Source organism: Bactrocera neohumeralis, chromosome 2 (assembly GCF_024586455.1).
Source record: "Bactrocera neohumeralis isolate Rockhampton chromosome 2, APGP_CSIRO_Bneo_wtdbg2-racon-allhic-juicebox.fasta_v2, whole genome shotgun sequence".
In the NCBI taxonomy this organism is placed as follows: Eukaryota; Metazoa; Arthropoda; class Insecta; order Diptera; family Tephritidae; genus Bactrocera; species Bactrocera neohumeralis.
In genome coordinates, this window is record NC_065919.1 from 78,099,387 (window position 1) to 78,115,548 (window position 16,162).

The 16,162-nt window shown below is 35.9% G+C and overlaps 2 protein-coding genes across 2 annotated transcripts; one reads left to right on the forward strand and one right to left on the reverse strand.

Annotated features, from left to right (window-relative positions):
* Positions 1–10,326: 10,326 nt before the first annotated feature.
* LOC126758293 (uncharacterized) lies at positions 10,327–11,203 on the reverse strand. The gene is made up of 3 exons (XM_050472517.1): positions 11,026–11,203; positions 10,878–10,942; positions 10,327–10,803 (listed from the first exon to the last, which is right to left on the reverse strand). Exons 1-3 carry the CDS (start codon positions 11,127–11,129, stop codon positions 10,598–10,600), a joined length of 375 nt encoding a protein of 124 aa, XP_050328474.1. The 5' UTR covers positions 11,130–11,203; the 3' UTR covers positions 10,327–10,597.
* A 1,234-nt stretch (positions 11,204–12,437) lies between these two features.
* On the forward strand, positions 12,438–13,345 carry LOC126754262 (uncharacterized). The gene is made up of 3 exons (XM_050466291.1): positions 12,438–12,625; positions 12,692–12,756; positions 12,821–13,345. Exons 1-3 carry the CDS (start codon positions 12,540–12,542, stop codon positions 13,051–13,053), a joined length of 384 nt encoding a protein of 127 aa, XP_050322248.1. The 5' UTR covers positions 12,438–12,539; the 3' UTR covers positions 13,054–13,345.
* Positions 13,346–16,162: the final 2,817 nt, after the last annotated feature.

A 16,162-nucleotide genomic window follows, 5' to 3' on the forward strand; every position in this document is an offset into this window, starting at 1 on the left:
TGCCTACGCCAAACATTGGGCAACAGTCACGTACTTGAATATTCATGCCCATTTGCATGTGTGAGTGTGTGTACAAGCCTCGCTCGACTGCTGCGCTTCACGATACAATTACGACTAGCAATTGTTCGAGTATTTCTATGTAAATATGTGTATGTTGCATAAATTATTGCCACAATGGCTCCATAATGGACGTGCAGCTTATTGAAATTGTCGCCGAGTTGTCAGCTTAATTGTCAGGTTTAGCTGCGTTTGTGTTCAGCCTTTGTTGCGAACGCCCATTGCGTGGTTTTTATGTTTCAATCAGTACACAAAAACCATGATTTTTATTTTAATATGTTTTTAAACTTTTTTCCATTTATTTCTTTTTTTATATTTTTATATATATTTTTTATGCTTGAAAATGCCATAAAAAATTTTACGCAGAAATTACACATTTTCTCATTTATTGAAAAGCGTTTTATTGATAAGCCGTGCTTACTAAAAACTGCTATTATTTTAATGTTGCATAAAGGCTTTAAATGCCTTTGCTTAGTGGTCGTAAATTTTTATCGATTATTCGCCGGTTTTTTCGGCACTTTTTGTTTTCAATATCCGTTTACATAACAAAAATGCTATCTGCCTTTACTAACAGTTTTGAAGCTACAATTTTTACTTGCAGTTTGTACACAGAAAGTGGGCGTGGTTTCTAGTGCATTGCTCTGCGTTATCAACTTAATTTCTTTAACATTTCATTTAGCAAACAGCAAGTATATGGCGTGGATAAAAAAATGCAGTTACATTCGTGCCGACTGGGTTTAGCCACTTCTATTTTCTCGCTGCTAACTTTATCTGCAACATGCCGTCTGCTAACTCAACTTTTGAAGTTTCACCACTGGAACTTACAAACAGCTTCCTGACGCATTCCACTAACAACGGCTTAATATACAAGTACAATCCTTACACAGTTCGAGTCTGTAAATAGCATGTATATATTTTTTACCGTTTGCCGCGCTTTTTCCGCTAAGTTCATAACCTTTTGCATTACGAGCTTTTCATAGCATCTTCTTGCCAAATAAACACATTTTTTATTTTATATTTATTTTTCTACTCTGGCAGCTTTGCGTTGTCTCATAGTTGTCCATTTATTATACCCTGAACAGGGTATATTAAGTTTGTCACGAACTTTGTAACACCCAGAAGAAAGCGTCGAAGGCCCTAAAAAGTATAAATATAAATTTAGCCATGTCCGTCTGTCCGTCTGTCGTCCGTCCGTCTGTATATATACGAACTAGTCCCACAGTTTTTGTGATATCGTTTTGAAATTTTGTAAACGTCATTTTCTCTTCAAGAAGCTGCTCATTTGTCGGAACTGCCGATATCGGACCACTATAACATATAGCTGCCATACAAAGTGAACGATCGGAATCAAGTTCTTGTATGGAAAACTGTCGCATATCTTCATCAAATTTGGCATGGATTACTGCTTAAGGTAACAACATAATCTCCAAAAAAAATTTTTAGAATGGATTACAATAACATATAGCTTCCATAAAACTTTAACACATAGTTACTAACAGAAATGCACCTGTGAAAGGTATTTAGCTTCGGTGCAACCGAAGTTAACGTTTTTTCTTCTTTTATTTGCCTATGCCTCTTGGTGTGGCGCATCTGCCGTTGGGCGCATAACAGGCGCAGTGTCTGCACAATGGCTGCTCAGTTGGACAACTCTCACTTCACGCAGTGAAAAACTGCCAAAAATTAGAAAGAAAAGAATGAGAAGGAAATGCATGAATGAGATGGGCTGCAAGCGCAAATAAATAAATGTCAAAATTTATGAGCAGCCATTACGAGCCGTAGGGAAGATGTGCTTGCATGCAAGGGATTACACAACCACTCTAAAAACAAACAAACCAAAAAAAATAGAAAAAATATTTAAAAAATTTTAAAATATATAAATTTATAAAAATTAAGTAAAAAAAAAGTTAAAATATAAAAATAATGAAAGAAAAGGGAAAATATATTAAATAAAAAATCACCAGCAAACCACAATGCAATCAAAAATCAATAAAAAAATCCTTTCAGTAACTTGCCACAGTCCGCAGTAGAATAAAAACAAAAAAACTAAATATATGTGTGTGTAAAAGTTGTGTCGAAGAGATTCTCATCCAGTCGCCGCCGCACCTTTTCTACACGCTAACATTTATCATGCGGTTTTCGCGTTGTTTTTATTGTTTGCAGGCAACTATTTTTTGTTTGTATGCGCTTTATTTTCTTTGTTTTTCTTTGATAGATAAAGCCTACTGGTACGGCCGACGTTTGACATTTACTTCTTCGGTAGTGAGGTATGATTGTTGTTGTTTTTGTGTGAGTCATAAAATAAAAGTCCATCCATCCAAAACAGCAAAAAACTGCATGCCGAATATTCGCAAAATTTGCCTTAATGAGCGTCATTTGTAAGCCATTACCTCCATCAATGCGTTGCTTTGGTTTTGCAACCGTCCGCCGATTTTCTGAGGGTTGGGCGCGTTGGTGAATTTAATTGTCGGTAATATTAAGTGAAGGCTTTTTTTGAAGAAGTACTACACAGATGTGTACGTAAAAACAAATCTTGGAATAATTCATCAAATACTTGAATATAATATGCACATTAGGGTAGTCGCTAAATGTAGGTGGTAAAATTCAGGCAGCTCAATCATTTATATTTTGAAGTTATGCACTGATTGAAGCTTCTTGAAACGTATCTAGTTTCAAAGCTCGTAATTCACGTCTAATATACATACATACATAAATATAAATATATTTATCTATGTGCATGAAAAAATGTGTAATTAACTACATATGTAATTTTCGAACGTTAAAGTTGTGCGGCTAGTTGATATTGTATCTTATTAACAAGACACTTAAAAATTAACAAAAATTCTCAGCAACAAGTAACAAACCATGAAAAACATAAACAATACACTTTTTAGCAACAATTCCACGCTGGCGCTAGCTAGCAGATTTTCCATGTGTATATGATATTATAGAAAGCAGTCTTCAAAATTTTATCATTTTCGGTTGTAGTTAGTTACCTAACGGGAGCTTTAAGAACAACTCCAACGGCGGCTCTTGAAGTTTTCTTCGCTGAAAACTGCGCAGCGAAATCAGCGCACTCGATAGAAATGCAAAAACATGATGGGAATACTAACTGGTCAGTGTCTGGAGGCGACACACGCCCGCAAGATAGGGCTGATAGATCGAGAAGACTGCAGGAAATGCTTAGAGTAGGGCACCAGTGAAACAATGGAGCATCTCTTTTGCACTTGTCCCTCATTGATAAGACTACGCTGTAAGCATCAACAGCGAGTCCGCAGAGTCTGTTGAAATTCGCGTCAAACGCAGGCATCCCATACGACGACTACTCCTCTTGGACCTAGCAGCTGAACTCCATCTGGTACCGCAAAGGACCAAACTGGTCTATGCGTAGCCTTTGGCCAAACCAGATTAACCCAGCCTCACCTAATGTTGTAATTTTTATTTGAAAACATTTCCTGCTTCTACATATGTGCGTAGCAAAGGTGCATTAGGGTGTTACATCTCATCAACATCTTTTCCCGCGATACGTATATTAAATTCGTATTAAAAGCGACATATTCACTGAAAAGGTCTAAAGCAATATGCAATTGACAATAAAAAAATGTAGACAAACAATTTATTTATTTAGTATTTTATTGCAGGCGTAAAAATATTTTCGATATTAAAAGTCTCGGAGACTGCAGTAAACACCAGCAATTAAAAAAACAGAAAATTAAAAAATAATGAATTGAAAATTCAACGCGCAAAATTAAATATGTAAAAATTACCGTAATTATCTTGTGCATCCGAAGTGCTCATCAATGAATATGCAAAACAGTGTGCCTCTCTTAACTGCAAATGCGCTGTGGCGACTACTGAGAACTTGGCGATAACTGCACTTGCCAGCTGCGCATACTCAAATCGGCCGCCGCCCTGTGTTTTTTGGCAATTGAACCTTTGCATTAAAATGACATTAAACCGCATTTGACCCCAATTCGGCGCGCAACGGGTATGCAAATGCATGCCTGGCCATTAAACAATTGAATTCGTTTAACTGCAAAAACATACATACAGACATGTATTGCTACTTGCCTCAGCCATATGCCGCTGCAGTGACCAATCGCCGGAATTGGCAAAGGCAGCGCTCAGGCAAAAACCTGCTGAAATTAAAAAAAACAACAATGAGTATGAACTAAGCACACAAACACATGAAAAATACTACCAAAATTGGTTAAATAGCATCCATACATACGTAGATATATATTTATAAGCGCGCGACCTAAATTCGATTTGCAACTTGCAGTAAATAAAATATGTGTGGCAGCCACAATGCGACGAGCGCAAAAAGGCACATAAAAATGCACAGCCACGAAGTGACGCCACGGCCCAGCGCCGTGCGCAGCGTGTTCACCTGTCAACCGCGCGCTGGCGGTTCTCCTCAAAGCTATTTTGCTTCGCTGGCAAATGTTTTTCTCTTCCAATTTTGCTCGACTTGCCTTTGTGGCCACAAAATGCTGAACCATTTTAAGGTCAATTAAGCTACGTCGGATTTGTTGTGGGCGAGCGACACATAGACAAAGGAAGCCAGAGGCGAGTAGAAAAAGAGCAATAAAAACAAATGTTAAGTTCACTGGACATGCACAACTGTACAAAAACGCATCGATTCGTGGTTTTTGTGACAACAACGATGTATAGAAAAAGTAGTGAGGGCAGCATTGGTTAAGTAAATGCTGGTAGCAGGGTGGCATTGACAGTTCAAGCGCAGCTAATGTTTTTAATAGTCACACTATGATTCATTTGAAAGCAAATCCAGAATATATGTATGTTGGAAAAATAAGCTTTAAGTAATAATAAATACACTAAAATATTTTTACATTAGGGTGGTAGAAATTTCTTTATCGAAGAATTAAAACAATAATCTAAATTATAATAAATCTTAATTTTTCATTTCCAAAACATGGACTTAGCATAAACGAACTTTTCAATTTCATACTTAAATATGTAAACATTAAACACAGCAGTATTGTCCAGTATTGTTTGGCATTTCATCATAGAAAAGCTTGCGCTTGAACACCGTTTACAAATCGTTCTACTTTATTACAAAAATTCTGTAAACAATGAGTCTCGCGTGCTTCGCTCCACTTATGGTCAACATAATCGGCCTACTGAGGGTACTATTCGGAACACCACCACCCATCTTGAGACCCAGCATTCACTATTGGATAATATTCGATCGAATAGACCACGTCCAGCACGCAGTGAAGAATATATAGCAAACGTAACTAAGAGTGTACAAGTCCGTGGAGAGTTGATTCGGCGCCGTTCGCAGTAACTCGAAATGACGTATGGAACGATTCGGCGTATTTTACGTCACGGTCTTAAATTGAAAGCGTAGAAAATACAGCTACAATAACAGAAGCCGCTCGACCTTCTCACTTAAGTAATGCAAATAAGTGGCAAAATACTTGATTTAGAATAAAAACCACTGATAAAGATGGTAAAGATTCCATGTGCGTTTTATGGACTTATTAACAAGTTTTACTTGGAAAAGTTTGAAAACTAAATGGTGACAACTGTAAAACAAGCACAGCGGGAAAAGTTACGAGCAGTGATCAATTGTTTCGGACAGAAGGTATTCTAGATATATGTTATTCTAGAAAATAATATAAGTTATTCATTTTAAGTGGTTGATTATAGTACATACGTATATGTACCGACGGTGAGAACGAAAGATATCGAGGGAGTTATCGCAAACCTACAATAATGTTCGAAACTTGAAATTGACAGTTGAATATTTTTAGAAGTAAATATAATTTAAAATAATTGTTTTTAGCAATAAAATATATAGAAGTATAAAAAAATTCGGACTACTTTCAGTTAGATAATATATCAAAAACACAGCGGTAACATTTATACTAATTTTGACATACATATCTGAAGCGATGATTACAGTCAATTAACAGTTTAGCGAACAACATATTATAAATTACCGAAACAGACACTAGAAACAATAGAACATTTGCTGGAAAAACTAGCAACCGTGAAAAACTACAGCAAAGCTGGCGCTTGCCAATTAAAGCTCTCACAGCAGCCAATAAGAACCATCAAAAGCAAACAAATAAACACTAGCAACATTTTTTCGTAATTTTATTTGTAATTTACTAATTACGCCAACGAAATATGTCTGTGTATGTGTGAGTAAATATTTGTTAGTTCTTTAGTCGCGGTCAATGACTAGACGGCCTAGCAGGCGGACTAGGAAAAAATGAACAAACAATCGGTAGGCGCTGAGCCACATAAAACATTCACATACAAATATACTTTTAGGCGTTCAAGCACTGAGTGCGACTGTATGCAAGCAGTCGGCCAAACGCGCCGGAATATGTTTGCCGGCAGCGGTGATCTGTTTCAGCTGTTCCCACAATTAAGCGGTTTCCACGTTTTTCCACAAGTCAGCGAGTTGCCATTGTTTTGTCAAGAATTTATTATTATTAATGGCGGTAATGAGGAGTAAATGTTAAGGAAACTTTAACTAATTAGAGTAAAAGTTAAAAAGAAATATCGCATGTGAATGCAAAGATAGGTAGTAACTTGATAAATTACTATTGCTAAGTAAACTGCTTTATATTTAAGCACGCCAAAAGCCCAAAATATGGTTTTAATGGGATATCGATTTATTCCAAATATTAATACAGTTACAAATTAATGTAATATGGGTATCAAAAGTATATGATATATTGCGAAACACGAGTAGGACGAAAAGCTCTAGAGGGATCAGTAGCTTAAATTGCCACAAATTTTGGGTCGTCAGCTTTATTTTTTATTATTTTTATTTATAAAATTGCAGTAAATTCGAAAAATATTGACTGCAGTTAGGTAAAAGTTGCCTGACAACTTCTGCATCATCGTGACAGCGACGTAATGGTGTCAAATGGGGTGTGCTGAGGAGAAATGCGTCAGCAAAGAGAACTTGCAGCGACGTTGAATCGTTGTTGTTTTACTTTGCTTATGCGGTTTGTAAATATATTTATGTATATTTGTATTCTAAAATGTGTGTGGCGGCATGGTGGCAACGAAATCCGCTTGCAACGCCTGAACATCTGTGCAACAACAGCTGTTTTCTTTGCCACTATTATTGCTGCCGCTTGGAACTGGCTGGCTGCTTTGCTGGTTAATGGCGCAAAAGCAGCACCAGCACCGGCGGCACGGCAGCAGCCAAGTGGGGCCGAAGGAAATAAGGCCAACTCTTGTGCCACCGAATAGCAATTGCATATAAACAATAGCAGCAGCCGGCAGCTTAGGAAAAATGGCCGCCGGAAGAAAAACAATCCAAATAAATAAAAATAAAGTGCTTGCGGCAATGCTAATGGCACGACCCACAATCTCGGCAATCGGCAGCAACTGAAAATTTATAATAAAAAAAAAATTTATTAAACTTCCGTTGGTGCAGATAAAATGAAGAAGAATAAGCAGCTGCTCTGAATACTCAACGCCCATTTGTTCTATAACGGGTTGTGTTCTTTCGGTTAGGCGTTGTTTTTGCACATCATTGCTGCATTTATTTGCGGCATCCGTAAAGTAAACTTAAAGGATTCCTTCGTACTATGATTTTGAGTCTAACTTTGATGAGGGTATGTAGAAAAATACTATTACAATTCTGTAAATTGTCTTTTTTTACATTTTGTTGTCGCCCACAATTTTTTCAACCCTTTTCACTTTTGTTCGGAAATGAAATTTGTCACGAAGGAGCCGACAATTGCTGCCAAAACAATACTCAGATTATCAACTGCTTCAATCCCATTACATTTCGCACCAACATACACACACATGCATAGCACGCAATAATTTGCATAAGAATAGGCAATTGAATTCACCTGTTCACAAAACACAAAACTCAGCAGTGGCAGCAGCAATACCAACATCAACAGCAGCCCTACCGACAAAGCTCAAATTGCGAGATAGCAGTAATAACGGCAACAAGGCAAGCGATGCAAATAAATTTACGAACGCGAATACTGGCGAATTTGGAGCAGCAAGAAAACGAGCAACGAACAAGTGAATTGCACATACCGAGAGCAGAGCGCGTACGAGCGACTGATAAAGAGTTGAGCTCAATCAGCAAGCAACACTGAAAACGACTATAGCTAAAAATGTGTTTATTTGGGGTGACATGCCATGGGGACCATTACTGTGCGCGGGTCGAGGGAAGCGATGGCACACACACGCCTACCTACCAGGCGGACGCGTTGAAGTTGAGGCGCAAAACTTGTTTTCACTTCACTGCAGCAGACCTACCCTAAACAAACAAGCCGGCGAGCAAACACGCAAACAACAATAAGCCCAAGCGAGTAACGTAGGCCCCGGATAAACACGACAACGACATGGATATGCGAACGTATTTAAGTAAAATATTTACGACATTCACTCTACGTGTGTGTGTTTTTGGTGCTACTTTAGTACATGGCGTTTGGACAGAATGCAATCACCGCGACTCGCTTGAACCTAGCGCAGTACGGGTTCGCTCAACACTGAATTGCAGCTCCAACAATAGACAGGTGCAGACAGAGCCGGCACACCAGGAACACCAGGAACACCTGAAGAGCCGGCGAAATGCAATGGAATTGAAATAATGCAAACCAGAGGAAATAAAACTTTAACCTTCTCTGCTCAGGTGAAGAGAGAATGTGATGTTGGATCAGAGAATATAAAAATTGTTCTCTGTTTTTATTGCCGGTTGGGTTTGATGTTGATAAGTTCGCTAACTAGTTGGATAGTTGCTCGGTTGGCCAACAGGTTTGAATGTTAGTTGGAGAGTTGTTTGATTCGTTTTGGATTAACAGGTGCACAGCTGGTGCTCAGTTATTCTCACTGTTAATTAGAAAGGCAAAAGGAATAATTGCTGCTAATGTGCAAGTGGGGACTGTTAACTGTAAGTTGCTGTATTAAATGCTAACACACAGCAGCAACAGTAAAGAATGTTAATGACATTTTTTAACATTTTCTGCGAACAGCGTATCTGTAAGTTAACATTTCGCTGTTGCGCTGAAATGCTAAATTCATCAGCGACAGTAAGGAATGTTAATGGCATATTTTAACATTTTCTGAGTGCAGTGCCATTGCATTAAATTGGTCTTAACCAGAGAAGGCGCGAATATTATTCTCTAACATTATCTGCTTTAACATTCTCAGTCTATAGAATGCTGCTGTTGGTAACAGTTTGCTGTTAAAATTGCTTGCATTGAGTAAATTGATGGGTTATATCCGCTTGTGAATTTAAAAAAATTGATTTTGATTTTTTTATACATATGTACATACATATGTATATTTCGAATGCAAATATATTTGAAAATATTCTCCAAAAATTGTATGTTGATCTGACAAATAGTTCCTGGAATATAAGCTTACGATTAATTTAATTTAGTGTAAACAGTACCCAAAATTTTAAACGTTTTTTTAAACGAAATTTTCAAAAACGAATTTCACAGAGTGAAGTTTTCACACGAATAGATTATTCTTCTTACATATACATATGTATGTATGTATGTTTTCGTTATTCACGAAAATTCGACTTTTTTTGGGAACCGCCATTTTGTTAAAAATTAAATTTTTGACTGGTTCTTCCATCGTTAACTGTATGCATATACTAAAATTATAGTTTTTGGATTTGAGATACTTTTAAGCAAAAAAGGTTTTAAGCCGTAAGTTTCCTACGAAACTGCGAGTTTTGAAAATTCATATAAGAATGTCGCAAAATATTTGATTTTCCACCGTTGATTCCTATTTATCGATTAGGTTAACGAAAAAACCGTAAATGACTATTTTGTAGGGTATTCAATATCGTAAAAATTGATAAAACCAGATAGTTTTTTATTTAGCCCAAAGCGAGTTATGAATTTTTCATACTTGGAGAGTTTCGTAGAAGACAACTTTTTCAGAGCACCAAGTGAAATTTTTTTAGAATTTTTTAACCCACCACACACATACTTTTCTCCAGAAAAAGAAGTGTAATATAAAAGAGAACTAAAAGAATGTAACTAAAAACAAAGACAAAGAAATCTCGAGTATAATTTTTAATCCCTGAAAAAATAATAAATAATAAATAAATAAATTTTTTAACAGTCCGGTTTCTTTTGCGACAGACCTTGTATGTAAACTTAAAGTTTTTAAAATAATTTGTGTTTTTTTCATAAAATTATATCCGTAACTTAGAACGAAAGCTCCCAAATATGAACATAATAATATTTTGTTCAAAAGATTTTTATAATATTTAAAAGAAAAAAAAACACAATCAACCAATTTTCAATATTTGATCATATATATATTTAAGTAATTGTTTCCGCTACAATTTACATATGTATGTCATAATAAATATCATCTCATCGAATATGATGAATGTAGTACCATATTAAAATCTAAATTTTCAAAAGCTTTTACAATATTAATATGGCTTTTATATAAACTAGCTATAGATAGAAATACTGCATATAAGTATACTAATGCTGCTGAGCCGTCTAAACCGTTATAAGTATAAAAGTGTCTAAAACCTAATAAGTATTTGCATTATCTAGTTCTTAGCATTTAAATCCAATATACCGTTGCCGAAAAATGGACAGATATCGGGATTCTCACTGCACCGGTGGTAACAGTTGCAGTACAAGCCCGGTTTACAATCGCTGCTTCCGCCATATTCGCGGCAAACCTCACCCACACCTTTGCGACATAATGTGCGTGGAAGACAGAACTCAGGGTTGAAGTTTATGCTAAAACTGCCTATGAAAAGAGAAATTAAATTAAAAATATAGTTTTTAAAACTTTAAAAGTTTTATATAAAAACACTAACTTACCATGTTTGCAACTTTCAGGATAAACGTTGTTTGGGCCGCAATTGATAGAAGGACCAAAAGATTTCCTTTCAAAGTAAAAATTAAGAAAATAATTTCCTATTTGTGTAACAGAAAATAATACTACTTTAAAATTGTACTATATACTTACAAAGCTTGTGTTCCATTTTGTCGCAAAATCAGCACCAAAATCAATGTCAAGCTTAGCTTGGCGAACCAACCGACATGATTGCGAGCACTGCGATAAGACGCCATTTTCAATATTTTCTGTTTCCAAAACACACAACTTTGTAACTTTGATTCCAGTGACTCTGGACTTTGCTTCAGCTGTTTCTGCTTTCGCTGACTTTTGCGCCATCCTTTTATAGCTCTCTCAAGTGGCTTTCAGTCACATCCTTTTCTAATAATTTATGCAGTTTTCTAATTAAATATTCAAAATATTATTCTTTTGAATAATTCAATCAGCCTTGAATTTCAATCATTAACCGAACCATAGTTTCATTGTCATCATCTTACCCTTGACCACTACTAATTGTTCAATGAAGTGGCGCTAATTTGTGCGTAAGCAATGAACCGAGCCCGCTATGGGTCAATGGGGCGAATGTAAGCATTTCAATAATTGGTGTTGGAGAATTTCACAGCCAAATTGTTATTAATTATTGCATAATTACTTCATTTATTTCATTTATTTATTCTTTATAAAAATATCTGATGACTGACGCACCGACGGTCATTTAACTCTACCAATAACAATAACGTTATAAAGACCAATACTAATTTCAATCCTCGGATGAGTACCATTACCAATACAATATCAAATACAATATTAATGCCAATACTAATACCAATACCAATATCAATACTAATATTGATACCAACACCAATTTCAATACCTTATATTAATACCAATACCAAATACAATACCAATGCCAATACTATTATCAATACCGATACCAATACCAATATCAATACCAATACCAATACCAATATCAATATCAATACCAATACCAATACCAATATCAATATCAATACCAATACCAATATCAATATCAATATCAATAGCAATATTAATATCAATATCAATACCAATACCAATATCAATACCAATACCAATACCAATACCAATACCGATACTAATACCAATACCAATGTAAATACATACCAATAATAACAACATAACTGATTTAATTTCCGATATGATTACCATTACTAATGATATTATCAATATCAATACAAATATCTATGCCATTACCAATACCAATACTATTTTCAGCACCCATCTCAAAAAAATTTTGTAACTCACCAATTTACTAAGATCAAGTTTCAATAAGAGATATTAAAATTAAAGTCTTAAAGTAATTTTAAAACAACCACTATCACCCTTGCTATAAAATGCGAGCGCAATTGACCATTGATAATTTGCCACCCCCCTAACTGATTGGGAATGTATAATTAATTAAGCATTTTCTATCTCGCATAAATTTGAATTAATTAAAATTTAACAAAAAATCTAGAGAGTTAAGACCTATGACCACCTATAAAAGGATATAGAAGCTCAAAGGAAAAACATCAAACGCTTGGTCAGCCTTGAAGCAGCTACATCAAGTGCTGCCATTCTAACTAAGAAAACAATTTCAAAAGCCTATAGTGTATCTGAGTATCAATATGAACTCGCATATATACTGGATAACTAAGTTTAGTTGGCTGCTAGTATTCATGCTGGTTTTCTGGCATCGTGCCACACAAGGATTGTGAGTATAATCTTTTTTATTTATCAGCGACAATTATTTAACGAAACCTACTTATATACATTGAAGACCTTCTTTTTCACCCAATGAGTGTGAACCCGGCCTTTCAGTGGATCCCAGAGAGTGCGCGCATGGTGAGTACACAATTTATCTTTTACAATTGCCCTAATGAAATATATAATTGTAAATTTTTCCTAGGCGCGTTTGACTTAAATATGAACCGCACGAACTGCGAACCTCGTATGGTTTGTTATAGGAATATAGGTGAGCCTTGCCAGGAGCTTGTCGCTAGCAGCAATTGCTTGCCACCGCTGGTTTGTAATTGTGGTAAGTGTAGTGAAGTGTTGAGCTACTTATGCCGCAAAAAAATGCCACCGATATTGAATATGTCAAAGCGCATGAAACCAGTTTATACGGAATATGTCTATTAAGATGTCGTTGAATGCTGGAATACCAAAAAAAAATTTTTAGACGGACAAAGATGGAAGCAACGAACCAAAGGACTAACGCTTGAAACTTGATAAATAGTTATAAAATATCAAAAACTAATCGAAAAAGCATGCTAAAATGCGTAAAAGATGTATATTCCATATTATGAGTGATATTAATCTTCAGTATTGATATAACCTTAAGTATAATGTATGCTCTGAGCCAGTAGTTAACTAAAAAATGTTATAAACATAATTCATGTTAATAAAAGTACTTGCAAACTTACAAAAAGTACTAATCTTTCTTACTCATTATATCTACCTGAACAAAGCAAGGGCTGTATGTGAAAAGATATACCTTATATTGAAAAATGATAGAAATATTTATCAAAGAAGTATTCTCATATACTCTATCAAATCCACAAAGGAATGGAACCCATGCCAAATTTGTGCCGACTTTATACCAACCTATGTCATTCGTAGTATGGAGGACCCGAAATCAATGACATGCAAGTAAAAGAAAGGGATGGGTTGGAAACTTCGTCGTAATTGGCACTAGGTGGACTCTTCAAGATCGTAACTCTAAGAAAATAGCTGCAGTTTGCGGAAATATTTGTAAAGATGAATAAAAAAGTACTTCACCATTTTATTATATGCAGATATTTTTTTTCCTAAGTCATTATTGTTTTTGTCTCGATAGGTGACTTCAACAAATAGCGGAACAAATTCTAGGAATATTACCATATTAAACGTACAACATCAAAAATATCTAAACATAACAAATTTTTGTAAGGCTTTATTAGTCTCTGTCCTTCCAAATGTCTTGTATGTAGTGCTCCGTCAATTGGTGTTAAACAAACACACATGCCCAGAGACACACAGTTGGCAAAGCGAAAATGGTTGCAACACGCACCAATGTGTGAGCGACATTGTTTGTTGTCGTTTTTCGGTGTGACAAATAAGAAAATCCGAATTACATTAAAAACTGAGTTGGGAAATATACACACCGCAGTGGTCGCGAGCGCATGAATGGCCGAATGTTTAAGGTGCTTTAGGGAGTTTTGTTGCAGGGTTGTTGCATGCATTGGATGGTGTAGTGTAACAGAGTAACTGCAAGTAATTGACGTGGGAATCTAACTAAGCGGAATAGTGAAAATCAAAATGCAGATGCAATACGCAAAGGAATCAAATAATAGGAAAATATTATTGGACAGTTAAAATTCTGCAAAAAGTCTGTGTTGAAGAAGCGACACAATTGCTTGCACGTCTTCCATTTATACTGTGTAGCAACATGTTGCAAGAGTACGGATATCTGTCCTTTCGCACTAAATTTTCCAAACACAATAATAAAAAAGGGGTTCATTGGAATCGGAATAAAAATTTTCGAACAAATATGGAGGCTGGAGAATCATTACAATATTGTTCTTGCCAAGAATTAGAAACAAGCAAAGAAGTGTGAGCTTTTAATAAGCAAAAATCGCCAAGTTCATTAAACCACGCCTAAACTTAGTCGCTAGGACAGACAAAATAAGCAATAAATACAGATAAGAACTTTTTCGAGCATATATATATATCGACATAATCTTTTTGAAAATGGACTGTACAAACCTTCAAAATTTTAAAATTCTCTCGTACACACCCCGTATACAGTTTTTATTATTTTAGCAGGTTCTATACCAAAAAGATCGATCAATGTGTGAGTTATCTTCCAATAAAATAAATATGTAAATGCACTCAGCGTAGAGTTTTCGCCGATATAGTGATTTTCATTCATTTTTACTTTCCTTTGCCTTTAAAGCTTAAATATATTCAGAGGTTCTACAAAACAATAACTTATTATTATGAGCGTCTCGCCAGTATTTATGTTTTTCAACCGGTTAATTTAATCCCAAAGAAATATTAAATTTAAAATAAACACTAATATTATTTATAGAAAATTATGCGAACCAATAGCAATATACAACCATGTACCTCTGCGCAAATGGCAATAAGTGTTTACCAGCTAAAGCAAATTTTCAAGAATGCAGCGCACATGCGACCGCAAACACAGCTGCATGCAAGAAGCATTGAAACTTGCAACAAACACAACCACCATAAACCGTTAAAGAGTCAGAACATTGGACCAGGTGTATGCAAGCAGTAGGCTTAGTAATGATAATCGACAACAAGAGGTGGTCAGACCACAAATATTTCTTAACCGTTAGATGCAGCAAACGCCGGAAATAAGGAAGGCATAAATTCGTGGATCCAATAAAGTGCATGCTTCTTAGTTCTAGGGAGAGCGGTGGCGAGGTAGAGCGAGGTGGCAAATGTTGCTATTCCACTATGGAGCAGGCAGCAAAATGCACGGTGACAAAGTATACGCCAACAGCCGCATTTTAACCTGCGCCGAACACATTTTAGACGCACTGATGTCCCAGCAATGTAATAAAAATGTTGTTCCAAATTAATTGAAGGACATAAAATACAAATGCGATGCGCCTTTCTCTTGCGCCACAATGAAGCTTCAACTGCCAATAGTAATTGCCCATGCGCATCATTGTTATTAGCCGTGCGTCATACTCGCTGGAATCTGCTTACGCAGCAGAAGAGGTTGCAGCAGAGGATTATGGCTTGAGTTTAGGACAGAGGACTTTCAAAACCTGTTAGTTTGTATTGAATCACCTCGAGTCCATATACTTTTATTCGGTGAAGCAAAATGCTGTAATTCCACAGGGCCGTTTGGCTGATTGCCACACATTTTAACGATTATTGAATTTCATCGGATTATTCTATGAGCAAGTTCAAGATGATCATGATTATAATTAATCTAAAGAAAAAAAAACAACAACAAACATATTGAAAGCTGTTAGGATTCTAATTATGAACATTATGGAATATTGCAGGATATGACCTCATTTCCTTTATGAATTTTCAAATTTTGTTTTTTTTTTTTGAAAGCCTTTCCTTCTTACACGTGCTCTCAAAGCCCTAATATTCCAAGTTTAATTGAGTTGGCTACTACTGCTCTACATTCAGACCCTTATTGTCAACATTTGGATCATCTGAAGTAAGCAATGGGCAAGAAGCGGACAAGAATGGACAATAGCAGAGGATATCTGTTCCACCAAGC

Coding starts and splice junctions, on each gene's coding strand:
- LOC126758293 (XM_050472517.1), bottom strand. CDS start 11,129: ATGGCGTCTTATCGCAGTGCTCGCAATCATGTCGGTTGGTTCGCCAAG. Junction 10,943..11,025: donor CAAAATGGAACACAAGCTTT/GTAAGTATATAG, acceptor TTACTTTGAAAG/GAAATCTTTTGGTCCTTCTA. Junction 10,804..10,877: donor TCCTGAAAGTTGCAAACATG/GTAAGTTAGTGT, acceptor CTCTTTTCATAG/GCAGTTTTAGCATAAACTTC.
- LOC126754262 (XM_050466291.1), top strand. CDS start 12,540: ATGAACTCGCATATATACTGGATAACTAAGTTTAGTTGGCTGCTAGTA. Junction 12,626..12,691: donor CATCGTGCCACACAAGGATT/GTGAGTATAATC, acceptor TATACATTGAAG/ACCTTCTTTTTCACCCAATG. Junction 12,757..12,820: donor TCCCAGAGAGTGCGCGCATG/GTGAGTACACAA, acceptor AATTTTTCCTAG/GCGCGTTTGACTTAAATATG.